Raw genomic sequence first — 27,672 nt, 5'->3', positions numbered from 1 at the left:
ATGTGCATCTTGAAAGTCACTTGGATTTGCAAGACAATGGAATACGTATGCGTGAAGAAGATGTTGGCAATGGTAGCCACTTTTGTGCCGAATGGAGGACTTTTAAGTGGCCTGTGGCCAGCCGCCACAGAAGGTAAGCAGCCAAAGAGGCAGGGGAGGAGGAAACCGGGAAACGGGAATGATATCAAGTCACCCAGCATGTATGGGACCAACCTAGCCCATAGCTGATGGTACCCAGAGCAGGCCCTCCTGCTGGATGGGACAGATAGAGACCCCTGGGGAGAGACGGTCCTATAAATAACTGAATCCCAAATCATGAAGACTTTGAAAGGTGGCAACCAGCACCTTGAGCTACATCTGGAAGCCAATGTAGCTTGTATAGCAGTGGTATGTTATAAAAATGACTGGTAATTCTTTTACTCAGTTCTGTAATTATTATTCATTATAGATGTATGATGGAAAGGTGTTTCAAGCATATGATTATGGCACTAAGGAAAAGAACTATAACCAGGTATGAAAATAAAAGTTTTCCTATTAAATACTTCATCTGAAGCTTTTAGATCAGAATAATTTCCTTCTTGGTTGTGTTGTAGATGGGTAAAATTTTGTTTTGTACCTTATTTTAAATTTTGCAGGCTGAGGTTGAGCGAAGTAAGAAAAGTGTCATCAAAGGTATTGTAAGTGTAGAGAAATATTTCTGGTTCTTCCTCCTCTGAACATCTAAATTTAAGGCTGTCTACCTTTCCTGCCCAGCCAAGCCATTTAGCAATGGAAATAGCGATAGCATTTAAACTTATATACCACCCTTTACAGACTTTCTGGGCAGTTTAAAATATAGAAGCATTATCTGCACATTGCCTCAATAATCTGGATCTTTGCTTTACCAACTTCAGAAGGACCGAAGTCTGAGTCAACCTTGAGCCCCATCAGAGTCAAACTCTAGACTGCGGGCAGAGTTTGCCTGCAATATTGTGCTTTAACCACCATTCACCAGAGCTCCTTCACATCAGCAATTGCATCAAAAGACTAATTTAAGATAGCATGTTCTCCTTTTGGACCAATGGCAGAATGTCCTGTCGTATCTGGGGCTCTGATCTGCTCAGCTATGTACTGGAGGCAAATGTCATAGTTATTTTTTTAAAAAACACATGTAATCCACACACACACAAACACACACACACACACACACACACACAAATACACCCTTCAGTTTCATCACAATTTCATCACTGAAATTCAGAAATTAGAAATTACTTTGCTTTTCTTTATTTTTTTATTATTTTTTTATTTGTTCCCCCTCTATCACTCCTCTCTCCCACCCTCTCTCCCCCTCTTCCTTCTATCCCACTCCTCCTCCCCTTGGTGTATTTCTACTATATGTCAATGTATTCAGCTTGTCCTATTTTTACGGAGAAATTAAAGAGAGATAGTATACATGTGAAATCGCCTTACGTTGAAATCTAACATATAGTATATGTCCCCCCCTCCCCACCCCTCCCCCCAAACACCCCACCTCGCTCCCCCCCTGACTTCCCTAGGTACATATACCTAGTAAAAATAACTGAGGAGTAAACTTTATCCTACTTTGCTTTTCTTAAAGTGGTAATTTGCAATGTTTTACACGTTGAATCTCTTCCTTTTACTTTTTGACTAATTGTTTAAATGTGTTGCTTTCCTTCCCAGATGACTTCTCCTGTATACAAGTTAGAAGATATAAAAATACCCATTGCACTCTGGTCTGGTGGAAATGACTTACTTGTGAACATAAAAGACGTCCACGAATTAATAGCACGGCTAAGTAATGTCATGCCATTCAGGAACAACATGTTCCTGAACGGGTAACATCTAGATTTCATTTGGGGACTGGAAGCAACTGAGGTTATGTATAAGCATATAATTGAGATAATGAAAAGATATCTGTGATTCCCCAGCAGTGATGTACAGAGAAATCATGTTGCATAATGACAAACATAAAAAACATCTTAAGGCTGTGATGATAAACACACCTTGAAGTCTTAATGCAGCTTATCCGATGAATTAGTTAAAGAAATATTTGCAACTTGACTTAACACTATTTCTCCAAATAGTATTTACATTAAAAAAAAATCACTTCTTCAAACTGTCCCATTTCCTCTGAATTCTTTGCCTTATTCCTCTACAATTGATAAACGAACTAAATTCTCATAGACAAGCAGGGAAATTTCTTTTAACAAAGAAATAATTCTGAAAAGATAACCCAAAATAAATTGTGGGATTTACAGGATGGTCCAAACCAGGCTAAGCAGTGGTGGGATTCAAATCATTGAACAACTGGTTCTCTGCCCTAATGACCAGCTGGTTAGGCGGGCCTTGGTGGTCATGTGACTGGGTGGGCGTGGCCAACTCAATGTCACTCATGTCGATGGGCGCTTCAAGAAGAGTTAACCGGAGAGGCAGTTTCTGTAAGTATGGCAATAAAGATTAAGCTAGAAACAACCCCAGACTGTTTCCTTCCTGCCTTCCTTAAGAGATTAGCCCTGTAAAGTGGAAAAAACAAAACAAAATGTGATTTCTTCCAACAACCCATTCTCCGAACTGCTTAGAAAGTTAACAACCGCTTCTCCTGGATAAGTGCGGAGTGGCTGAATCCCACCATTGAGCCTAAGTTTATTAGTAACACCCAGATCTATGATTCAGAGGTGGCTGCGGTCATATAGTAAGAGCAAGAATCAGAATTAAAACCTAAAAGATCTCTAACTCCCTAATAAAGGAATTCCATGTGATAGTAATGTGCAAAGAATCACCCCAATCCCACAGAACTACCAAAAGGCAAGAAAGCATAGGCTACATCATGGTACTTGTGGTTATATGCCATGCCATAAACTGGGCTAACAAAATGCTAAATGAATAATCATGAAGGGGGTTATGATAGTTTTTTGCATGCAATTAAAGGAGCAAGCATCAAATTAGTATAGCACCATTCAGAAAACTACAGGTGGAGCACTTAGATATTAAGATAGCCTTTTCCTCCCATGTGTGATCAGAGAGAAGACATTTTACATGTGCTAACCATCAAGTTTGGAAGAGCCAGAAAAAGAAAATTGGTTTGGAAGAACCAATTTTTCATTGATCACGGGTGGAAAGAAAAATGCAACATGCTGCTCCCATTCATTTGTTTGGGCACATAGTAAAATATATCCTCTACAGGAGTGAAATTCGACCAGATTGGACTGGTTATTTCAATAATTGGTTTCTTTGCAGTTAGTGTTTTCCCTTCTATACATTTCTATCTTGCATTCATGGTCTCCTTATTCGTTATCCATTTTTATGTGCAATTCTATATTTATTTATACTTAGCTATTTATAACCAAATATTGTTTACCTATATTGTGCTTTATATTCTTACTGTCATTTATTCTCTTACATACAATTATAGGTATACATTCACATAGTTATTCTTTTTCTTTGCCATTCTTATATTATTGTTATTCCATTTAAAAGGTTATAAGGTATAGTTTGGATTGCTTTGTTTACCATCCTTCGCACCTGCTATGACACCACCTTATTTTCTCTTTCTTTTCTTTTCTTCCTCCCTTCCTTCTCTACTTCCTTCCTTCCTCCTCTCCTTCCCCTTCTTCCTTCCCTTAATTCTCCCCTACTCCTACCCTCTTTCTTCTCCTTCCTACCCTCTCTCCTTCTCTTTCTCTCTCTTCCACCCACCTCTCCTTACTTCTTTCTTCTTCCCCTACCTCTCCTCCACATTTCACCTTATTTTCTCTTTCTTTTCTTTTCTCCCTCCCTTCCTTCTCTACTTCCTTCCTCCTCTCCTTCCCCTTCTTCCTTCCCTTACTTCTCCCCTACTCCTACCCTCTTTCTTCTCCTTCCTACCCTCTCTCCTTCTCTTTTTCTCTCTTCCTCCCTCCACTCCTTCTCTTTCTCACACATTTTTTCTTACTGGGTCCTGTGGGCATGGCTGGAGGGGGGGTCGTGTGACTGAGTGGCAGTGGCCATGAGTGACATCAGGTTAGCTACACCCACTCGGTCACAGGATACCATCAAGCCAAGCCCAGAGAACTGGTAGGGGAAAAATTTGAATGTCACCCCTGAATCCTCTATATGTATCAGTGTGTGTGAGAGTTTTGTTGGCAGGATGCAGGCAACAATAGATTGGGTTCCAAGGTTGCCAGGATCTTAGGTTGCCAGAAGCTGGACATCAAGAGCTAAGCAGAGGGAGCAAGACAGAACAAATGGACAATAAACATGTGATGGGAAATAGGGAGGGCAGAATGATAGCTTGACAAAGACCAGGGCAGTACAGAACCAGTTTGTGCCAGCACTCAAGGCCACACACCCTGAGAATGGAATGCGGATTGCTCCAAACATCTCAGTGATTCTCAAAACGCCTAGATGACCTTCCATTGCCTGAAGATGAATTGGTCAAAGAGGGAAGGGCTGGGATGAGGAAAACAATGTGTAACCTTTTGCACAGGAATCTTTCATTCTGGCTTTACTGCAACCAGAAACCTTTAGTAGAAGAGCCTATCGGTTAAGTGGAGTCAAGGGTCTTTCTTTCCTAAGGGATCTGACTGGGGCAGGTTTGACAAAAAGTCTTCAAGGAAAACCAAGTCCAGTTGCCTTTTGAAAAAAGCACCTTTGGGGATATTGCCAAATTAGAACTTCACATGACTGAAATCAATATTCCTTCTGGTGAGAGCTGGCAGCTCCACAAGGAACTGTATTTTGGCTTCCTTTCTATCAGCCCTCATTATCTGAATTTAATTTTAAGGGAAGCACTGGTTCACAAGCAATTCCATTAGCTATTCCTCCCTTGTTGATGCTGTTCAAAAGGATCAACCACTGAGAACATTCTATGTCTATGGACAGAAAAGTGGCTGTAAGGAAAACCTCATGAGCAAAGTCCTCCCCCCCCCCCCCCCGGCAGCTATAAACGCCAAATTCATATCAACACTGACTCCTTCCACAGATTCAGCTTTGACTGAGCCTTCTAGAGAGATGATAGAAGAGCTAGGAAATTAAGAAATCCCCTATTTGTTAAATTCATTTAAATAAATCTACACACTGAATTTGTTTTCCTGTTCAAAAACTATTGGTGCTTTCTTTCAATAAAATAGTGAATGAGAACAGATCTTTCTGAGCTTAACTCACCTAGTTAAATTGCGATCTACATCTCCAAGTATTATCTGGAAATTCATCTAATGATGGCCAGTTACATGAATGAACTCTCATTGTCATAGGTTTTCCCACCCCTTCTACAAATTTATAGTTCTGCACAGGCCCTATATTTTCCAGTGGTAACTCTTTCATGTTCTACCCAGGCTGGATGAAAATATTGGTCTCCTCACCACCTCCCACTGTACTGCACAGGCTTCGGTTTCTTCTGAAACCTCATTTTTCTATAATTTACAATCTGCTTTTATGTTTAGATGGTGAAGGGTGCTTAAAGACTTTGGATTTTGGCTATCTCACTCCCTCTTTCTGTGCCCAGATGATGCAATGGTTAAAGTGCAGTATTGCAGGAAACTTCTGCCCACGGCCTGTGGTTCAATCCTGCTAGGGCTTTAGGTTAGCTTGACCTTTTATTCTTCTGAGGTTGGTAAAACAGTTTGTATATAAGCCAGACATGTTTTATTGCATAATACTGCATAAGTAATATTGTGTAATGAAATTGAATCTTTGCAAGCAACCAATACAGTAAGCTCCATGATGATCATGAATAGTTCACCTTGGATATAATTTTATTATATGACTTTCCATTGGCTGATTCTCAAAACACCTAGATGACTTTCCATTGGCTGAAGATGAATTGGTCAAAGAGGGAAGCGCTGGGATGAGGAAAACAATGTGTAACCTTTTGCATAGGAATCTTTCATTCTGGCTTTACTGAAACCAGCAATCTTTAGTAGAAGAGCCTATCAGTTAAATGGAATCAAGGGTCTTTCTTTCCTAAGGAATCTGACTGGGGCAGGTTTGACAAAATGTCTTCAAGGAAAACCAAGTCCAGTTGCCTTTTGAAAAAAGCACCTTTGGGGATATTGCCAAATTAGAACTTCACATGACTGAAACCAATATTCCTTCTGGTGAGAGCTGGCAGCTTCACAAGGAACTGTATTTTGGCTTCCTTTCTATCAGCCCTCATTATCTGAATTTAATTTTAAGGGAAGCACTGGTTTACAACCAATTCCATTAGCTATTCCTCCCTTGTTGATGCTGTTCAAAAGGATCAACCACTGAGAACATTCTATGTCTATGGACAGAAAAGTGGCTGTAAGGAAAACCTCATGAGCAAATTCCCCCCCCCCCCCGGCAGCTATAAACGCCAAATTCATATCAACACTGACTCCTTCCACAGATTCAGCTTTGACTGAGCCTTCTAGAGAGATGATAGAAGAGCTAGGAAATTAAGAAATCCCCTATTTGTTAAATTCATTTAAATAAATCTACACACTGAATTTGTTTTCCTGTTCAAAAACTATTGGTGCTTTCTTTCAATAAAATAGTGAATGAGAACAGATCTTTCTGAGCTTAACTCACCTAGTTAAATTGCGATCTACCTCTCCAAGTATTATCTGGAAATTCATCTAATGATGGCCAGTTACATTAATGAACTCTAATTGTCATAGGTTTTCCCACCCTTTCTACAAATTTATAGTTCTGCTCAGGCCCTATATTTTCCAGTGGTAACTCTTTCATGTTCTACCCAGGCTGGATGAAAATATTGGTCTCCTCACCACCCCCAACTGTACTGCACAGGCTTCTTTCATATTCTAAAACCTCATTTTTCTATAATTTACAATCTGCTTTTATGTTTAGATGGTGGAGGGTACTTTAAGACTTTGGATTTTGGCTATCTCACTCCCTCTTTCTGTGCCCAGATGATGCAATGGTTAAAGTGCAGTATTGCAGGCAACTTTTGCCCACGGCCTGTGGTTCAATCCTGCTAGGGCTTTAGGTTAGGTTGTCCTTCTATTCTTCTGAGGTTAGCTTGACCTTCTATTCTTCAGAGACTAAGGTTATTGGGGCAATATGCAAATAATGCTTCAACATTATAAACCAACCAGAAAGTGTGGTAAAGTGCTATGGGCAGTGTATAAGCCTAAATGCTATTGCTCTTTCTCCATGAGTTAAAAAGGAGGAAAGGTATTTTTCAACATACAGTTGCTACACCCTTGACTTGAATATTCCAGCTATGAAGAGACACCTTACCTCTCAGCGATATTACCAACAATTTTTCTATCCCTCCTTAGATTACCAGCCTTCCAGTGTAATCAGCAAAACAAATGAAACAGCACTATAAATTAAGAATAAGTAAGACTAACAGCACTATAAATTAAGACTGTCACAATGCAATTAATAATAGTGTAACAGATATTCACGTAATATTCCACCAATTAAGCACCATCTGAATTGCAACAAGGGTGATGGGGCAGCCTCAATTTCAATAACACGTTTTTTGCATAATACAGAGTCAGATAATAAAAGCACACGCTCGTCATCACCATTACCACTGCAATAGGCTGGGGGTTGGACTAGAAGATCTCCAAGGTCCCTTCTATCTCTGATATTGTATTGTATTGCATTGTATCAAGATTTCTTGCCAAACAAGGGAATAAATCCCTTGATTATGGATAGCAGACTGTACTCTTATTTAAGAAGCAGCTTTGATGCACGCTGCCTTTTCCTGTCTCTGGGAAACAGTGACTGATTTCTAGCTCTTATATGATACTTGTGTGTGGCTTCTATCTGTGTAAGAAACTTGGAACCTCTGATCTTTCGACTAGATGACAACCCTGGCTTGGCTTTTGGACCCTGGCTGGATTTAGATGCATCTTCTGTCAGTTTCTATTAAAAACAAGCTTCTCAGGTAAGCTCCTGTTTTATTTACATATTTTGTTCACTGTTTATCTCTCACGTCTTGAAGTGAAGTGTTAAATTCCATTTCAATTCCCTCTCTCTCTCTTTCTCCCTCCCTCCCTCCCTCTCTCTCTCTCTCTCTCTGGTTAGAACTTGAAACAGGACAAATTGCATATGCAAATTGCTTATTTTGGGTAAGAAAATGTGAAGAAAAATGTAATATCTAGTGTCCTACAAATGCTTTGAACTACAGTGGCATCTGGCATCCAACTGTTGTGAAACCCATTGCATTTGGTACTCAATGCATTTTGACATAAAAAAATGACCCGGTACTCATCGTTTATTTAGTATTCAATGCAGAAGCTAGACTTCAATGTTTTTTTTAATATATATATAAATTTATTTATAGGCCGCCCTTTTCCCTGAGGGGACTCAGGGCGGCTTACAACGTATAGGGAAGGGAGTACACACAATGACATATAAAAACAGTACGTAATTAAAAATAGAAGCAACATTCATTCATCATTCGGGAGGGGACGGATTATAATCTTTAACCCCAGGCCTGACGGGATAGCCAGATCTTGAGGGCTGTGCGGAAGGTCTGGAGGGTGGTGAGGGTACGAATCTCCACGGGGAGATCGTTCCAAAGGGTCGGAGCTACTACTGAAAAGGCTCTCCTCCGCGTAGTTGCCAGTCGACGCTGACTGGCGGATGGAACTCGGAGGAGGCCTAATCTGTGTGATCTAATAGGTCGTAAGGAGGTAATTGGCAGGAGGCGGTCTCTCAAGTAATATCCCTCCTTAGATTGGCTACCTTGTGATTCACTACATTATTCCTTAGGGGAAAATGTATTTAGTACTTATTTTTTTGGTACTCATCACATGTCCTGAAACCAATAAATAATGATTAACGAGACACGACTGTACAAACTCTGTAGCACCTCTTGCCTATGGGTAAGATAATGCAGTGTAATTATCTTTGGCAAAATCTGCAATATTAAAACTCAGCAGTTGAAATCCAAAGGGAGACTGAGCAGATGGCTTCAACTATTTTTGATTGGTTGGAAAATTCATCCTAGGGTCCTTTTTCTTTTCGTTTAATTCACATTAGGGGTACAATAGGTGAAACTGGTAACAGGGGAAGATGAGAGAAAGATCCCTATAAATCCTAGCCAGTAAATGCCTTTGTGGCTTAATCTTGATGCAGATCCTCGGCTAGTTATGTGTTTAATTAATTATTTTACAACACTCTTTCAGATTTAAGCTCAGCGGGATTTGACTTGTTTCCATTGTTTTTAGAAAGTAAAATTCTGCTCAATGGGCTGTTTCTGGTTAAGGCCACAGATAGCAGAAGATATTTGAGGGCAAGTGTGATGCTTTGTATCTCCAGGAAGCTTATGTTTCTCAAAGGTGACTAAATTGCTTCGTACAGGATGAAGATGAGGAGTTTCATCATCATGGCTTGTTTATGCCATGGACTGCTCAGCTTGGAAGAACTGGGAACTTCAGAAAGACTTGACACTAATTCCAACGCGAACCCTGAGTGTTTTATGAATATCGTATGTTAAATTCATTTTTTACTGATTTTAGATTTAGATTTTTTTTTTTTAGATTTAAAGTTTATTTATATGCCGCCCTTTTCCCTGGGGGGACTCAGGGCGGCTCACAACTTAAAAGGGGGGGGGGGAAGACAAACTTTTAACATATAAGACAATACATAATTAAAACACAACATTCATACTATTCGGGCGGGTTGTAGTCTTAACCCCAGGCCTGATGGGATAGCCAGGTTCTGAGGGCTGTGCGGAAGGTCTGGAGGGTGGTGAGGATACGAATTTCCACGGGGAGATCGTTCCATAGGGTCGGAGCTACCACCGAGAAGGCTCTCCTCCGCGTAGTTGCCAGTCGACATTGACCGGCAGATGGAACTCGGAGGAGGCCTAATCGGTGAGATCTAATAGGTCGTGTGGAGGTAATTGGCAGTAGGCGGTCTCTCAAGTATGTATTTTGATGTATTTTGATAGCTGAAGCCAGATACACAAAGGAAATGCGAAAGAGGCACCACTGCCAAATCTATACCCTTCGAAGGGTTCTTTATTAAATTTACTCCAGTGTGATGTAGAAATGTTTAATGCCAAATGCTATTTTATACAATATAGAAACCACCAAATAATAAGAGTAAAGTCAAGAACATTTTTTTAATTTTTAATTTAGTTTTTTATATCCAACCTGTATTTACATCCGGGTTATATCCAACCCATCATGCTGATGTCTCAAGTATAAGTGATTTAAAAGTCTTTGCAGAATCTTTATCCCTCGGTGCTTATGAACAGATGGTATCAAGATGGTACGGATATAGGTAACCCTTGATTTATGACCACATTTGAGCCCGTATGTTGTTAAGTGAGACATTTATTCAGTGAGTTCTGCCCCATTTTACACCCTTTTTTGCCTCAGTCAGTTGTTAAGTGAATCATTCCAATTGTTAAGTTAGTATCCCGTTGATAAGTGAATCCAGCTTCCCTACTGACTTTGCTTGTCAAATATTCGGAAAAACGGATCAGGTGACCCCAGGAAACTTCAACCGTCATCAATCGGGACCAAGCATCTGAATTTTGATTATATGATCACGAGGATGCTGCAAAGGTCATAAGTCACTTTTTTCAGTGCCACTGTAACTTTGAACGGCCACTAAATGAACTGTTGTAAGTCGAGGACTACCTATAGATAATTTCCATTATAGGAGAGATGTCAGCTTCTGCTTTGCTGCTGCTTCGGCTGCCATTGAAACAGGGAGGGGGGGGGCATGGTATTGGGGAAGGGAATCATGATGTGCTGGAGGAAGATTCTAGACGCTGTCCTGACCATCTCATTGCGCATGCGGAGGAAGGGAGTTTCCCGCCAAGGTTTACTGTCCAGCATTCCACCCTGGTGATGTTTTTTGAAGATATCTCCCACCTGACAGTTGGGTGAATTATAATTGGACTATGGACTGGGGTGCCAAGGGAAGGGGATTGAATTATACATGATATTCTTTGCTTTCGTGCCTAATTAACCAGATTCAGCTTTGCTTCGCTACTATTCATTTGTAATTAGTAAAAGTACACTTAATCTCAAGCATATACAATAATTGTTATAGAAATCTGTGGGCTTAGAGATGATGTTTCAATGTACTTTATTTTTTCTGAGAAAAAAAATAATCGATTCCAGGACCACCCTAATCCAGATCTTAAGTTCTAGACCCCTAATGAGGATCCCTACAAATAAAATTGTTTCCCAATCTTATCACAGGCCAACTATGAAATTTATATTTCACATGTTAAATTTTTACAGGCTTGGTTCTGATAGCCCTTGCACTAAGCATAGAGTAATAGCTTTGCACATGTTAAAACAATTCCATCTACACCGAAAGGAAGACAATTATCTAAGTGCAGGACTCTGTGCTCTACAAAGAAGCCAAAATACATTTATTATTATTAATTATATCTATATCTATATCTATATCTATATCTATATCTATATCTATATCTATATCTATATCTATATCTATATCTATATCTATATCTATATCTATATCTATATCTATATCTATATCGTCTATATCTATCTATCTATCTATATCTATATCTATATCTATATCTATATCTATATCTATATCTATATCTATATCTATATCTATATCTATATCTATATCTATATCTATATCTATATCTATATCTATATCTATATCTATATCTATATATCTGTCTATATCTTTCTATCTATCTTTCTATCTATCTATCTATCTATCTATCTATCTATCTATCTATCTATCTATCTATCTATCATCTATCTATTTATCTATCTAATCTAATCTATATCTATATCTATATCTATATCTATATCTATATCTATATCTATATCTATATCTATATCTATATCTATATCTATATCTATATCTATATCTATATCTATATCTATATCGATATCGATATCGATATCGATATCGATATCGATCTATATCTATATCTATATCATCTATCTATCTATCTATCTATCTATCTATCTATCTATCTATCTATCTATCTATCTATCTATCTATCTAACATTTGAGATTCTCAATTCTCCTAAAGGAGAAAAAAAATCCTAGTATTTATTTTTGTCGGTGTCATTCAAAGTACTTCAGAAAAACACCAGTTTTTTGTTCCACTGACTTTGGGGATGGATCCTCAACAAATAAATTGGATCTTGCTTATGCTTCACCCTTTGAAGGTTTATATTTTTGGCAACCTCTTTGTTGTTCCTGAGCTTTCTGCACTATTCATCATCTTGTCTGCCCGCTTAAGTTCAAAAAATATAACTTCAGACAAGTGTGCTCTGTTATCTTATTTTTCTCCTTTTAGAGTGAAATTATCCATTTTCATAACTATCCAAGTGAGGAATATCGTGTTGAAACAGAAGATGGATATATACTTACCATTAACAGAATACCATATGGAAGGTATAATGGCGAAAATAAAGGTAAGACCAGGGACAAATCAAATGGCATCCAATGGCAGTCGGGTTTGAGAAATGACAAATGGGCTACCTTTGCTCTCCACACCCGGGAAGCAACTATTTCTCTTCAGATCTGAAGTGGAGGACCATTCTACTCTCAACGAACCTACGTGACCTCGTGCGAGGTTCTTATAGAACATGGCTGAGAATACTTTTCAATAACTGAGGTGGAATGATCTATCTCTTCAAAATGAAATGCGATAATCTCAGAATGGACACCGACATTTGTATTGGGTGTTACAAGAAATTGTGCTGTAACCTTCCTCCTTCAATATCTTAGAAAAGAAGATGGTCAAAGGACCTATAAGCTGAAGAGACCAACTGACAAATCATGGTAAGATGTTGCAAGAAAGAAACTACCATGAACAAAACCGCCCAATTATAAACTATTTTGTTTCAGATGTTCAAAGGTGAATCCCTTTGAACATCCCATAGACCTCCCATAGACCAATTAGATCTCACAGGTTAGGTCTTCTCCGGATTCCATCTGCCAGCCAATGTCGGCTGGCGACTCCCCGGGGGAGGGCCTTCTCTGTTGCAGCTCCGGCCCTCTGGAACGACCTCCCCGTGGAGATCTGGACCCTTACTACCCTCCCGGCCTTCCGCAAAGCCACCAAGTCCTGGCTGCTCCAGCAGGCCGGGGGGCTTTTGAAATATCCAGCCCCACGGAAACTGTGACTGTTGTGTATTTTAAAGTGTTGTTTTGTTTATTTATCCCCCTTCCCTTGTTTATTGTAAGCCGCCCGGAGTCCTTCGGGAGTGGGCGGCATACAAGACCGATAAACTCAACTCAAACTCAATCCCATTTAAGAAGAATTGGGAAAAAGTTTTAGCTATTAAACCGTCTTAGTAGTCCAATGCATAATTTAAATAGGTTGATTCTTGAAAGATTAAGAAAAATATATCCTCAATTTGTGGGAATTCTGAGGGATCCTGAGGTATTGTACGTCATGATACTGCTTCTAAGACAATTGATAATCCAATAAGATAAACAGCCTAGGTAATTTCTTTTAAAAAAGAAAAGTTCTACATCCTTTGCATATAAGATTTGGAGATTTTATCACTGTTGAGAATATATCATAATGTTGGAGGCAAAGTAGATCCAATGCATCATTAAAACCTCTGTTCCTAAATTCTATAAATTTAATCACATAATGACCATGCTTTCATTCCAGCCAGTGTAACATATACTATTTCTAATAAGAGATTATGACAATGAACCACAAACACTGATTCTTTGAAAGTTTTATTTCAAACAATAATTCAATTGTTTTGCAGTCTTCAATGATCTGGCTCATTTTTAAAAAAGCATCTGTTCTTATTTTATAGCTCCAAGACCTGCTGTGTTTTTGGCACATAGCTGCCTTGGAGATGGTTCCCACTGGATTTCTAACCAGCCCCACAACAGTTTTGGTTTCATATTAGCAGATAACGGTTATGATGTTTGGCTTGGAAATAGCAGAGGAAACACCTGGTCTTCGAATCATAAGACACTGAAACCATGGCAGGAGGAATTCTGGAGCTTTAGGTAAGAAAATCTAAAGGGGATTAGCAGATTATTATTATTGTATTGTTATTATACTTTGTTCATTAAACATGAAACTCAATCAACTGAACATTAAAAAATGCATCACAAATACCATTGACTGGTGCTAAGGGTTAATACGGGTTGCTGCCAGTGTCCTAGATATCAAGCAAGTATCTTCTTAAAATAGTATGTTATGTCCGAGTAATGCAGATTTTTGTAGTTCTCCTTGTGTTATTGCAGGAAGATGCGACTTGGATTTTGGATTTGGATTTATTACATTTATATGCCGCCCTTTTCCCCGAAGGGGACTCAGGGCGGCTCACAATTCAGTCAGGGAAAGGGGTACAGACAGGGGATAAAAAGACGAAACATAACAGTACACAATTTAAAACACACAATAACCATACCATTCGAGGAGGGGGGCAGAAGCTCTTTAGCCCCAGGCCTGTCGGAATAGCCAGGTTTTAAGGGCTTTGCGGAAGGCCTGGAGGGTGGTGAGGGTTCGAATCTCCACGGGGAGTTCATTCCAAAGGGTCGGAGCAGCCACAGAGAAGGCTCTCCTCTGGGTAGTCGCCAGTCGGCATTGGCCGGCGGATGGAATTCGGAGGAGGCCTAATCTGTGGGATCTGATCGGTCTATTGAAGGTAATTGGCAGATTTCTTGATATGTTTTATAAAACTCTTGGACATGGTACCAAGTGCCTCGATAACAATGGGTATCACTGTGGTGGTGGGGCAGAGGTGGGTTCCTACAAGTTCGCACCTATTCGGTAGAACCGGTTCGTCAAATCGACCGAACCGGTTAGAAGAGGTTCCACCAGTGGACCCGGAAAGCAGGCCACACCTACAGAAGAGGTTCCAAAATTTTTTGAGACCCACTACTGGTCCTTGGATATGATTATTCTATACTATCATGCTCCTATTTATAAAACTCAGTGCCTCTGTGGAAGGTAAGGATGACTACTGCGTTTGTGGCGCAATCAGAACATTGCGTGTGTTGAAGTTGTTTTAACGCAAACCAAAGATGCCTTTAAAAAAACCAGTTTACATCCTATTCTCATGCATGCCCAGTGCTGTGTGTGAGGTCATTTAAGGTGGTTCTGACAAGTGTCGTCGGCATCTTCATATCCGGTCCCATGGGCGGCAAGCCACTCCCATCCGGTCACATGGGTGGCAAGCCACTCCCACAAAGGAGGCCACACCCACAGAGTAGGTTCAAACAATTTTTGAAACCCACCACTGTAGTGGGGATTATCTAAAAGGGATAGCAGATTATGATGGATTATCCACTTTAAAAGATAGGAGCAGGAGGCAGTTTGTCCATCAGGTTAGAAACCAGGTGATTATGACTTCTAATTCTATCTTGGGCAAGAAACCAGTCTGTCTCTCTTAGTCCTAGAATACAGGCAATGACAAACCACTTCGGAAATCTTGCCAAGTAAACTTCAGGGACTTTTCCAGACAGTTTCCTGCAATCAAGGCTGACTTGAAGGGGCCAAAAGATAAAATAATGAGATTAAAATTAAAATGAAAGATAAAGGCTTTCATTCTACCGATTTTATTCCAGTTCTTTCCTCAAAACAATATATAAACTCCCTCAGAGTCAAACAGTGGTTGCTGGCCATGTGTTTCTGGAGAATACGAAGACCAGGTTCAGAAGGGAACCTGAAGAGAAAGTTCTTTTAATGCTGCAATATCTAGTGATAAATAACAAAAATATATTTGCTAACTTATGCAATTGACCTATGTGTGAATTTGATTGAACCAAGATTGACTTGAGGGGACAAAAATAAAATAAAGAAATCAATATGAAATCGAACATAAAATAAAATAATAAAAATATAAAATATGATATAAAATGTAATAAAACAAAACAATAAAATAAAATACAGAACTAGGGGTTAAAGCTGATCTCTGAGGTTTTATTCCACTGAGTTTATTTCCATTCTTTCCTCAAAACAATATATAAACTCACTTGGAGTCAAATAGAAGTTCGTGGCCATGTGCTTTCAGGCAACACAAAGACCACGTTCAGAAGAAGAGAGGATTTGATTTGATTTGATTTATTGCATTTCTATGCCGCCCTATTCCCAGAGGGACTCAGGGCAGCTCACAAACCAAAGTAAGGGGGGATACAAACAGGAGGAAAACAAGGGACAAACAACTACAACAATTTAAAAACAATCAATAACCACACAATTCGAGCGGGGACGGGGAACTCGTCAGCCCCAGGCCTGTCGGAACAGCCAGGTTTTAAGGGCTTTTCGGAAGGCCTGGAGAGAGGTGAGGGTCCGAATCTCCACGGGGAGCTCGTTCCAGAGGGCCGGAGCAGCCACAGAGAAGGCCCTCCTCAGGGTGGTAGCCAATCGGCATTGGCCGGTAGATGGAATTCGGAGGAGGCCTAATCTGTGGGATCTAATAGGTCTGTTGGAGGTAATTGGCAGCAGGCGGTCTCTCAAGTACCCAGGTCCAATACCATGAAGGGCTTTATAAGTGACGACTAGCACCTTGAAGCGTATCCGAAGACCAATAGGCAGCCAGTGCAGCTCGCGGAGGATAGGTGTTACGTGGGTGTACTGGGGTGCACCCACAATCGCTCGCGCGGCTGCATTCTGGACAAGCTGAAGTCTCCGAATGCTCTTCAAGGGCTGCCCCATGTAGAGCACCGTAGAGCGCCATGTAGACGAGAGGAGAACAGAAGAGAAGAGAAAGTTCTCTTTTTCTGAAGAGAAAGTTCTTTTAATGCTGAAATACCTAGTGATAAATAACATAAATATATTTGCTAAGATATTTGATATTCAGTGAACTAGCTACTTCCAAGATTAGGTTCTGGGCTGTGAGTATTAATCTGGTAATACTAGTTCAGCAAGTCTTCCAGGATTGGGCGGCATACAAATCTATTAAAATTACAAATTACAAGTTCTTATTTTCTCCTAAGATTTTCCAACAACCTGATTTTGATTTCCCTCTTCTAAAATCCTTCTTACGCCTGCAAGAATATTATTACAGCTTTTTACCCTGTGATCCTTTCCATGTGATCAACGGAGATAATTTCTGAGCAAGATGACCTAGGCTGGCATTTATAAATCAATGTTCTTTCTTTCTTTCTCTTTCTTTCTTTCTTTCTTTCTTTCTTTCTTTCTTTCTTTCTTTCTTCCTTCCTTCCTTCCTTCCTTCCTTCCTTCCTTCCTTCCTTCCTTCCTTCCTTCCTTCCTTCCTTCCTTCCTTTCCTAGTTTCCATGAGATGGGATACTATGACATTCCAGCCGTCATAAACTTTATCCTGAACAAAACCAAACAGCCGCAGCTTTATTATGTGGGCCATTCAGAAGGCACAACTGCTGGTAAGTTATAGAGGCAGATCCATGAGCAGGGATGAATGGGGAAAACTAATACAGTCTACGCATTGCAATTGTGCAACTTGCAGTGAACAATTTGAGAATGAACCTCTCATGGCAAATAGTTTATGGAGGAGGCCGAGGCAGGAAGAATTGAACAAATCAGCTTCTGAATTCCTATGAATCATGAGTCACTTTGAAAGGCTTGGCTCATCTAACCCAGCCCTTCCTCTCTAAGGGTTTTCTGCAATTAGCCTTTCTACACTCTGCACATAAGCCTAGGACTTTTGCATGTAAACAATGTGTTCTAGCATGAAGTGATAGTCTTGTGTTTCAGCAATTTTCTTCTGGCTGATCAGTGAGGGCACCTGAATCATGTAATGCATCTTCCCATTGTGAACATGAGAGCAAGAAATAGCTGTATTCCTCCCTCCTCTGCATCTCACACTCATCATGCAATCCAGCTCTTTGATTGCAATCCAAAGATTTAGATTTAGATTTAGAAGGTTTATTTATATGCCGCCCTTTTCCCTGGGGGGACTCAGGGCGGCTCACAATCAAAAAAGGAAAGGGGGGGAAAACAGACTTTTTACATATAAGACAATACATGATTAAAACACAACATTCATACCATTCGGGCGGGTTACAATCTTTAGCCCCAGGCCTGACGGGATAGCCAGATTCTGAGGGCTGTGCGGAAGGTCTGGAGGGTGGTGAGGGTACGAATCTCCATGGGGAGATCGTTCCATAGGGTCGGAGCTACCACCGAGAAGGCTCTCCTCCGCGTGGTTGCCAGTCGGCATTGACCAGCAGATGGAACTCGGAGGAGGCCTAATCGATGAGATCTAATAGGTCGTGTGGAGATAATTGGCAGTAGGCGGTCTCTCAAGTACATTCTCCTCCATGCATTGTGTACAGAATGCACAATTACTGTGTACTTGTACACTGTGTACAGAACACACAATTACCCTGCAGAAATGCAGGAGCAAGAAGAAAAATAATAGTTGTTTAGTGCAAAACTTTGCTCTCCTATACAGTTGAAGAGATCCAGGTTTGTTTGTTTTTTGCAAAACCTTTTCTTTTTCTTCAGGTTTTATCTCATTCTCTTCTTGGCCAAAACTGGCTGAAAAAATCAAGGTCTTTTTTGGAATGGGACCGGCAGCCGCAGTAAAATATACTACATGTCCTGTACTGAACATCTTTTTCAATCGTCTGGTAATAAAGGTAAGTGCTTTTGGGCTCTGCTGATGAATAATTTAGTCAAATGCCTTATTCCAAAGAAAGTAATAAAAACTGGGCATAACTCAAAAAGGTGGGCAATTATCTTACCTTAGCCTGATATTTATCTCTAAGACAGGGAGGCACAAATTGTACTTCCTGACCAAAATTGACTGGGGGGTGGGGGGGTGGTTGAACAGATTTGTCTAATGCAGTGATGTGCGGTGAGGTTTAAGACTGGTGAAGCACTGACACAATTTTTTTTAGACTTGTGGACTTCAACTCCCAGAATTCCACAGCCAGGCATGCTCAGTTCCGATTTAAAGAGACAGCATTTGTTTTTCTCCTTTGTGAAATAAGTTTCCTTCTTTTTTTTTCTCAGGAGGAGGCAGGAAAACGATGTGCTTCACCTATGTCGGGAATTTTTAGGCTTTTAACCCTTGCTTAACTCTGCTCGAGTGATCATAACATGCCTAAAGTCAGACTAGATGAGGCACATCATTCTCCTGCCTCCTCCTGTAGAGGGCGCTTTTTATAGGCTTTTTTAAACAGTTAAGCACTAAGCAGAGTCATCCACATTGACTCTGGGAGCAACTAGCTCAGCCTGACCTCAGCTCTTGCCTTTTTCCTTTTATATTTTTTTTCTTTTCATGATGACAGTGGTGAGGCTCTGCCTCCCCTGCCTCCCCTGACTGCACGTCACTGGTCTAATGTGCCAATTGTGCCCTCTTGTGGATCAGGAGGCCTTGATCATGGTGCCCCTGGAGAAAAAAACACGAAGAATGGTTGCGGGAATTGGGTATGGCCAGTGTAGAGAAAAGGAGGTCTAGGGTTGACATGACAGCAGTGTTCCAGTATTTGTGGGGCTGCCACAAAGAAGAGGGGGGACAACTTATTTTCCAAAGCACCAGAAAGCAAGAAAATAAACAATGGATGGAAATTAATCAAGGAGAGAGGCAACCTGGAATTCAGGAGAAACTTCCTGGCAGTGAGTGCAATTAACCAGTGAAGCGGTTTGCCTTCAGAGGCTATAGGAGCTTCACCACTGGGGATTTTTAAGGAAAGATGGGACAGCCACCTGTCTGAAATGGTACAGGATCTCTTGCTTGAGCAGTGGGATGGACTAGAAGACCTCCAAGGTCACTTCCAGTTCTATTTTGATTGATTAATTAATGAATCGATTAACCCATGCCTGTTCACCTCCTGTATGGATTACAGAAACACGATACACACAGGACTGCCCTTGAAGACCAGCTAAAAACTTCAATTGGTCCACAGTGTGGTAGAACTCAAAGTAATGGCAGCCGCAAGGTTTCCCCATGTAACACCTCTGTTGGCGTTTCTTTCATGACCTTCTGTTTCCCTGCAAACAATGAAACAGAAACGCATGAAAGGAAAAGATCTTACCTCTTGCCATGCTTCTGGTGTTGGGATGCCCCACCTCCACCCAGCCAGCTGGTCTTTGGGTGTCTGCTCCACATGCATGCATATCAACATGTGCGTGTATCAGAGGTGGGTTCCTACCGGTTTGCACCAGTTCGGTAGAACCGGTTCGTCAAATCTACCGAACCGGTTAGAAGAGGTTCCACCAGTGGACCCGGAAAGCAGGCCACACCTACAGAAGAGGTTCCAAAAGTTTTTGAAACCCACCACTGTCATGCATGCACATGTACATATATCCGCACATGTCCACATGCATTTGTGCATATGCACACACCTTTCATTTTGGGCACTTGCAAACATGCAGTTTAGGTGCATGCAGTTTTAGACTTGGTGTCTAAAAGATTCACCTTCACTGGGCTAGTTTATACTATTATGTAAAAGTAAAAATAGCAATAGCAATAGCAGTTAGACTTACATACCGCTTCATAGGGCTTTCAGCCCTCTCTAAGCGGTTTACAGAGTCAGCATATCGCCCCCAACAACAATCCGGGTCCTCATTTCACCCACCTCGGAAGGATGGAAGGCTGAGTCAACCCTGAGCCGGTGAGATTTGAACAGCCGAACTGCAGATAGCAGTCAGCTGAAGTGGCCTGCAGTGCTGCACCCTAATCACCGCGCCACCTCGGCTCTTTTCAACTTCAGAAAGTTGAAGTTTGATGTTAATATCCTATTCTACTGCAAGTCAATGCCTTTTCTTTCTTTTTTCCCTTTTCCCCGTACTTTCCCCTTCCGTTTTCCTTCCTTAATTTCCTAATGTTTGCTTTTTATATTATAATCTAATAAACAAAAACTTGTTTTTTTTAATCTCCTGGAGCCACCCAAGTTGGCTGAAAGATGGTGGCTATATAAATGTTTGAAATAAAATAAAATAAGATAAAAACTTCAAAACTGACTACAGATTACTTGTAGGAAAAAAAACTCATTAAAATCATTATATGATACGTGAATATTATCTATCACATTACCGATATTTTATTAATATAGTTCTAATTAAAATCACCTAAATTAAACTTTTTTTTTTCCTTGTCCACCTTTTGGAATTTCAACTCACATGTAGCGTGCAAAGATCCAGTTTGTGTATTCCTGAACGAAGGAGTTTCTTTCTTAAATTTATAGTAGGAGAGAAACATCTAGGATTTACAGCAGAGATGGGTTTGGAATGACATTTGATTTGACTGAATTACATCAATTCTAATTAATTCATTAATTAATATATTTCAGACACTGTTTGGCTACAAAGGAATTATGCAAGATCCTAGTGCTCTGAGAAAGCTAAAAGTTGCGATTTGCAACCGTAAACCAGAATTCTGCGAATCGTGTATGTCTGTAATAGTTGGTTCTAATACGCCCAATTACAACATGGTATGTATAAAGGGAAAATGAGTAAGGCTTGTTTTCTGTTCAATATGTTTGCAATGCCAGTTGCAAAATAACACTTTTTTCTTAGATTAAGGCAAAGTATGGCTCACAAACTAAATCTCACCTGCCACCTGTTTTTATATGGCCTCCAAGCTAAGGATGTATGTATAGGTGGGCAGCAGATCAGAAAGCCCAAGACTCAGATGAGCTTCAGATGAGGGTTTGGTGGAGAACCAAGGGACAAGGTTAGGAAATTCTGGGCAGGAGTGGTCTATCTGTTGAGCCCTTGCTGGGCCAGAATTATGCAGTGGTTAGGGCGCAGGACTGCAGGCCACTTCAGCTGACTGTTATCTGCAGTTCAGCGGTTCTAATCTCACCGGCTCAAGGTTGACTCAGCCTTCCATCCTTCCGAGGTGGGTGAAATGAGGGCCCAGACTGTGGGGGGTGATATGCTGACTCTGTAAACCGCTTAGAGAGGGCTGAAAGCCCTATGAAGCGGTATATAAGTCTAACTGCTATTGCTATCCAATGGCCGATGTGTTCCTTAGCCTGCAGTCCTGTCAGCCACTCATATGGTGGTGGTGGTGGTGGGGGGGATAGAATCTTGCTATTTACAGAAAAGGTTTGCCAACCCTTAGATGTTAAATTTTAAATAAGACAAGGTTGACTATTCATCTTTGCATTTCAAGATTTCTTGGAAGAAAGGATTAACTACCCAAAAGGTTTAGAAGAGTAGGTGTCACTGTGTTCATTATATTGGAAGTGGGAACTTTCCAAGATGCTTTTACCAAATGTCATGCCAATAAAACTGAAGAATCAAGTACCATGATGGTTCCAAAAACTAATAGCTTGTATAAAGAATCAGCAAACTGGAATGAGAATTGTTTGAAAATGAAAAATACAAAGCTCTTTCTGGCTAGTTGCAGGATAACAAATGGCTCTAGTCATCCAAAACTATTGATGTGTATATGCATTCAATTTCAAAATACAACGTAACTATACAGCAAACGAATAGGGTAACTCCAGCTGAGTTATGAAAATTAAATCTACTGCACTGTATCTTGGATTGGGGATGTTCATCTATTGCATCAGGTCTATTCATGAATGTAAATCAGTGACGTGCGCTCAGCTTTAGCCCCGGTGAGGCTGTTTTTAGACTTGTGGACTTCAACTCCCAGAATTCCACAGCCAGGCATGCTCAGTTCCGATTTAAAGCGACAGCATTTCCCCCCCTTGCAAAATAAGTTTTCCCGTTCTTTTTCTTCTCCCTCCCCCTCCTTCCTCCCTCTCTCCCTCCCTCCCCCCTCTCTCAAACAGACACACGCACACAGAGAACTTCGATCCTTCTCTCATTCACTCACTCTCAAACACAAACACAGAAGTTGGATTGGATATATTTTCCAAAGGCTTGAAAGCAGCTCCTCTGCCATACCTTCCCCTTTCCCTGTTGCCTTCCGATCAAACTTTTTGAATTCCTCCCCCCTCCCCACACACGGACCTTTTCCAGCTGTTTCAGAGACGATTTCAACTCTGCTTCTGCCTGCCCTACCCTGCCCTCTTGAAAAGCCAGAGCTCTGAAGTCAGACTGAGCTAGTCGCTCCTAGAAAACTCGAAAAAGCCTTTAAAAATGCCCTCTACAGGAGGCGAGAGAATACGTGCCTCCTTTGCATAAGAAATTCTTCCCTTGTTAACCCTTGCTTAACTCTTAAAAGGCGAAAAAATCCTTATGCAAAAGAGGCCCCTAGTTCTCTGGCCTCCTCCTAGTTAATACTGAGAGGAGACACCAAGCCACTGTGACTTGAAATCTGGTAGCAACTACCCTGGCTTTAATTATTTTAAGAAAATTATTTAAAATCCTTTCCTTTCCCTGAGGAGACTGGTGAGGCCCCGCCTCCCTTGCCTCTAGTGACTGCACGTCCCTGATGTAAATAGACACGCAAATTTACAATAAGCTCTAATGGAATTTTTGCTACACGGCAGATGAAATTAATTAGGGAATTAAGATAAACAACTGTTTTATTTCAGAGTCGCATGGACATGTATGTAGCACATTCTCCTGCTGGAACATCTGAACAAAATCTTCTTCACTGGAAACAGGTAGGTTTTTGTACCATAGATTGAATCCAGTTCTAACCATAATATAAAAGGGATCTGTTAATCATTGTACTATATGTGGGTTTCTTCTGACTAATTCTGGATGCAGTGGAACTATGTGTGAATTTATTAAACACCAGTTTTATTACCAGTTTAAATAAATTTATTTCAAGCACCAGTGACAATCGTAAATGATGCATACACATTAACCCCATTATGCTACCAGTATGGGACACATAGATAGAACAAGTCAATGAATAGAGTGGAATGGAAGAGAATGGAATGGAAGGGAATGGAACAGAACAGAACAGAACAGAGCAGGAAAAAGAAGTCCACCAAATAAATATATTTAAGTATATGATTTATAAACTCCCTTGTTATAATAAAATTATATCCAAGGTGAACTATTCATGATCAGCATGAAGCTTACTGTATTGGTTGCTTGCAAAGGTTCAATTTCATTACACAATATTACTTATGCAGTATTATGCAATAAAACCTGTCTGGCTTATATACAAATTCGAGCTAATGACACATACACACATACATACACACACACACACACACACGTATGTGTGTGTTTTCTGAGGTTTTTGCAGGTGTTTGTATGTAGGTCTTTGGTTATTCGGGTTTTCTCCCGCGTAAAATTGGAAGTGTCTTGGCGACGTTTCGACGAAGTCTCATTGGTCATCTTCAGGCTGGTTTGCTCGGCTTCATGCTACTCCTGGAAGCACGAAGCCGAGTAAACCAGCCTGAAGATGACGAATGAGACTTCGTCGAAACGTCACCAAGTCACTTCCAATTTTATGTGGGAGAAAACCCGAATAACCGAAGACCTACATATATATAACAAAAACAATAACACATAACACATTGGCATTATCTAAAAAATTATAGCAATAGCAATAGCAGTTAGACTTATATACCGCTTCATAGGGCTTTCAGCCCTCTCTAAGCGGTTTACAGAGTCAGCATATTGCCCCCACAGTCTGGGTCCTCATTTCACCCACCTCGGAAGGATGGAAGGCTGAGTCAACCTTGAGCCGGTGAGATTAGAACCGCTGAACTGCAGATAACAGTCAGCTGAAGTGGCCTGCAGTACTGCACCCTAACCATTGCACCACCTCGGCTCTTATCACCACAGTCAGAATTATGTCACTCACCCAGCACAATGTCAGCGTTGCAGTGGAAGATTGGACCATGTGATGGACTTGTGGGTGTGGGGGCAAGATCATATTTCTAACACTGACACACTACAATCTTGGGCACCAATCCAAGTTTTCAAAGTCTTGCAGAAGATCAGCATGGATGCAACCAAACCAGCCCTCAGAACAGGCCCTCCTGCTGGATGGGACAGATAGAGACCCCTGGAGAGAGAAGGTCCCATAAGTAACTCAGTCCCAAGCCATGAAAACTTTGAAAGGTGACAACCAGCACCTTGAGTTGCATCTGGAAGCCAATGTAGCTTGTATAGCAGTGCGTATGTTATCAAAATGACTGGTAATTCTTTTATTCAGTTTTATAATTCTATACTATTCATTGCAGAACTATAATAAAAAGGTCTTTGAAGCATATGACTATGGCACCAAGGAAAAGAACATGGAGAAGTATAACCAGGTATGAAAATTAAACAGTTTTTCCTGTAAAATATGTTGTTCCTCATTTGTAGTTTTTAGATCAGAATAGTTTCCCTCTTCGATGTATTGTAGTTGGGAAGGATTTTTTTCTTGTTTCTTGTTTCAAACTTTGCAGGCTGAGGTTAAGCAAAATAAGAAAAGTGTCATCAAAGGGATTGTAAGTGTAGAGAAATATTTCTTGCCCTTCCTGGTCTGAAGGTAGTCAACACCTAAATTTAAGACTGTCTACCTTTCCTGCCTAGCCAAGCCACTTAGCATTGGAAATATGTTATAGCCCAGCAACAGCCTGTGCTGCGTTCTAATTGGTCGGGCGAAGCACAGCCTGTGATTGGAGGTTCTAATGACAGTTGGTGACCTGAGGGTATAAATACCGGACATTTGTAACGGATTTCTGAATCGCTTGTCATCTTGTCATCTGGTACTAATAAACATCATTACTCTCATGATCCATGGCTCCTGCGTTCCTTTCACCCAATCTTTAAAACTGGCGATGAGGGCCAGTATTGTAACTTAAGAATGAAGACAGAGGCTCTGGTTCGGTAACTCTGTAACCAATTTAATATAACAGTAACTATTAACAAAGTATCTCAGGAAGACCGGCTGTGAGCACGGTAGAAACAATTGTAACAAAGATTAGACCGGTAGTCTGTGGAGAAGAAGCAGCGAAGCAGTTCCAGGTAGACTGGTATGTTCGGCTGCCAGTTGAAGAATCAGTTGACAGTTGGAAGAGCCTGCCTTTATATACCAGCAGCTCGGCAACTGACAGGCGCGTCTGATTGGCTAAGACGCGCCTGGCTGCTACCGAGCTGTCATTCGTAACTGTGAGGACTTTCTTTCAGTATACAACAAAATAGCAATCGCATTTAGAGTTATATACCACCCCATAGTGCTTTACAGACTCTCTGGGTGGTTTAAAATATCGAAGCATTATTTGCACATTGCCCCCAACAATCTGGGTCTTTGCTTTACCAACTTCAGAAGGATGGAAGTCCGAGTCAACCTTGAGCCCTTTCAGGATCAAACTCCAGGCTGCGTGCAGATTTTGCTTGCAATATTACACTTTAACCACCATACACCAGAGCTCCATCAGCAATTGCATCAAAAGACTAATTTAAGCTAGCATTTTCTCCTTTTGGACCAATGGCAGAATATCCTGTCCTATCTGAGGCTCTGATCTGGTCAGCTATGTATTGAAGGCAAATGTCAGTTTTTTTTTAAAAAAAAAACACATGTAAAAAACACACAAATACACACAAAAATACACCCTTCAGTTTCATCACAGGTATAGTGGTTGCACTGAATTCTAGAAAGCCCTATTACTCTGCTTGCTCACCGGCTTTTCTTAAAGTGGTAATTTGCAATGTTTTATATGTTGTATCCCTTCCTGTCAGTTTTTGGCTAATTATTTAAATGTGTTGCTTTCCTTCCCAGATGACTCCTCCTGTATACAAGTTAGAAGATATAAAAATACCCGTTGCACTCTGGTCTGGTGGAAATGACTTACTTGTGAACATAAAAGACGTCCAGGAATTAATAGCACGGCTTAGTAATGTCATACATCACCAACATGTTCCTGAATGGCAACATCTGGATTTCATTTGGGGACTGGATGCAACGGAGGTTATGTACATGCCTATCATTGAGATAATGAAAAAATATCCCTGATTCTTAAGCACAGAGAAACCATGTTGTTTGAGGACAATTTAAAAACACACATTAAAGCTATAATGACAATTGAAAAATACACCTTGAAGTTTTAATGCAGCTGAACCTATAAATTAGATGAAGAAATATTCGCAGCCTGATTTAACACTATTTCTCCAACTAGTATTTACATCACCAAATCACTCCTTCAAACTGTTCCCATTTCTTCTGAATTCCTTGTCTTATTCTTCTACAATTGAGAAACAAATTAAATTCTCATAGACAACCAGGACATTTCCTTTTTAAAAAAAAAAAAATTGTGGCTGCCCATCAAAGCAGCAATACTAGCTGACCAGTCAAAGTACTAACAAAATTGGGTAGCAATAGAAAAGAATCAACGTTTGCTAAACATGTTGATAGCCTTCTGCTGGGTGAAAACCTCTTGAATAAATTCTATGGAGAAGAAGAAGAACTTCACAAAGCCAGGAACACTCAATATATGGAAGGGGAGCAAGTCCGCGAAAGGCATTTGGTTGCATAGCCCTAAAGAAAAAAGAATAAATTAAATGGCACATTTGGAGCAAAAGCTTAAGGGTTTTTTATTTAAATCATGGAGAAGTAAACATAGGAAGTGTTATTCTTTTTAACGAAGAAATATTTCTGAAAAGATAATCCAAAATAAGTTGTGAGATTCAAATGATAGTCCATAGTGCTTTCTTTCAATAAAATAGTGAATGAGAACAGATCTTTGTGAGATTAACTCACCTAGTTAAATTGTGATCTACCTCTCCAAGTATTATCTGGAAATTCATCTAATGATGGCCAGTTACATTAATGAACTCTCTTTGTCATATGTTTTCCCACCCCTTCTACAAATTTATAATTCTGCTCAGGCCCTATATTTTCCAGTGGTAACTCTTTCATGTTCTACCCAGGCTGGATGAAAATATTGGTCTCCTCACCACCTCCCACTGTACTGCACAGGCTTCGGTTTCTTCTGAAACCTCATTTTTGTATAATTTACAA

At 40.4% G+C, this 27,672-nt stretch overlaps 1 protein-coding gene across 1 annotated transcript; it reads left to right on the top strand.

Annotated features, from left to right (window-relative positions):
* Window positions 1-26,667, top strand: LOC116518355 (lipase member N-like). Its single transcript, XM_032231688.1, has 13 exons — window positions 1-72; window positions 449-511; window positions 636-677; window positions 1,684-1,838; window positions 9,283-9,409; window positions 12,233-12,350; window positions 13,716-13,914; window positions 17,148-17,257; window positions 18,342-18,475; window positions 21,134-21,274; window positions 23,297-23,368; window positions 24,911-24,982; window positions 26,434-26,667. Exons 1-13 carry the CDS (start codon window positions 1-3, stop codon window positions 26,665-26,667), a joined length of 1,539 nt encoding a protein of 512 aa, XP_032087579.1.
* Window positions 26,668-27,672: the final 1,005 nt, after the last annotated feature.

Source organism: Thamnophis elegans, chromosome 15 (assembly GCF_009769535.1).
Source record: "Thamnophis elegans isolate rThaEle1 chromosome 15, rThaEle1.pri, whole genome shotgun sequence".
NCBI lineage: Eukaryota > Metazoa > Chordata > Lepidosauria > Squamata > Colubridae > Thamnophis > Thamnophis elegans.
The sequence above is the reverse complement of the archived record's forward strand: the minus strand, read 5'-3'. Positions and strand labels throughout refer to the sequence as shown.

What these genes read in the sequence shown, in the direction of transcription:
- LOC116518355 (XM_032231688.1), top strand. Translation starts at nt 1, where the DNA reads ATGTGCATCTTGAAAGTCACTTGGATTTGCAAGACAATGGAATACGTA. An exon ending in AAAGTGTCATCAAAGGTATT is followed by an intron (nt 678 to 1,683) that starts GTAAGTGTAGAG and finishes TTTCCTTCCCAG; the next exon opens with ATGACTTCTCCTGTATACAA. An exon ending in GAGGAATTCTGGAGCTTTAG is followed by an intron (nt 13,915 to 17,147) that starts GTAAGAAAATCT and finishes TTCCTTTCCTAG; the next exon opens with TTTCCATGAGATGGGATACT.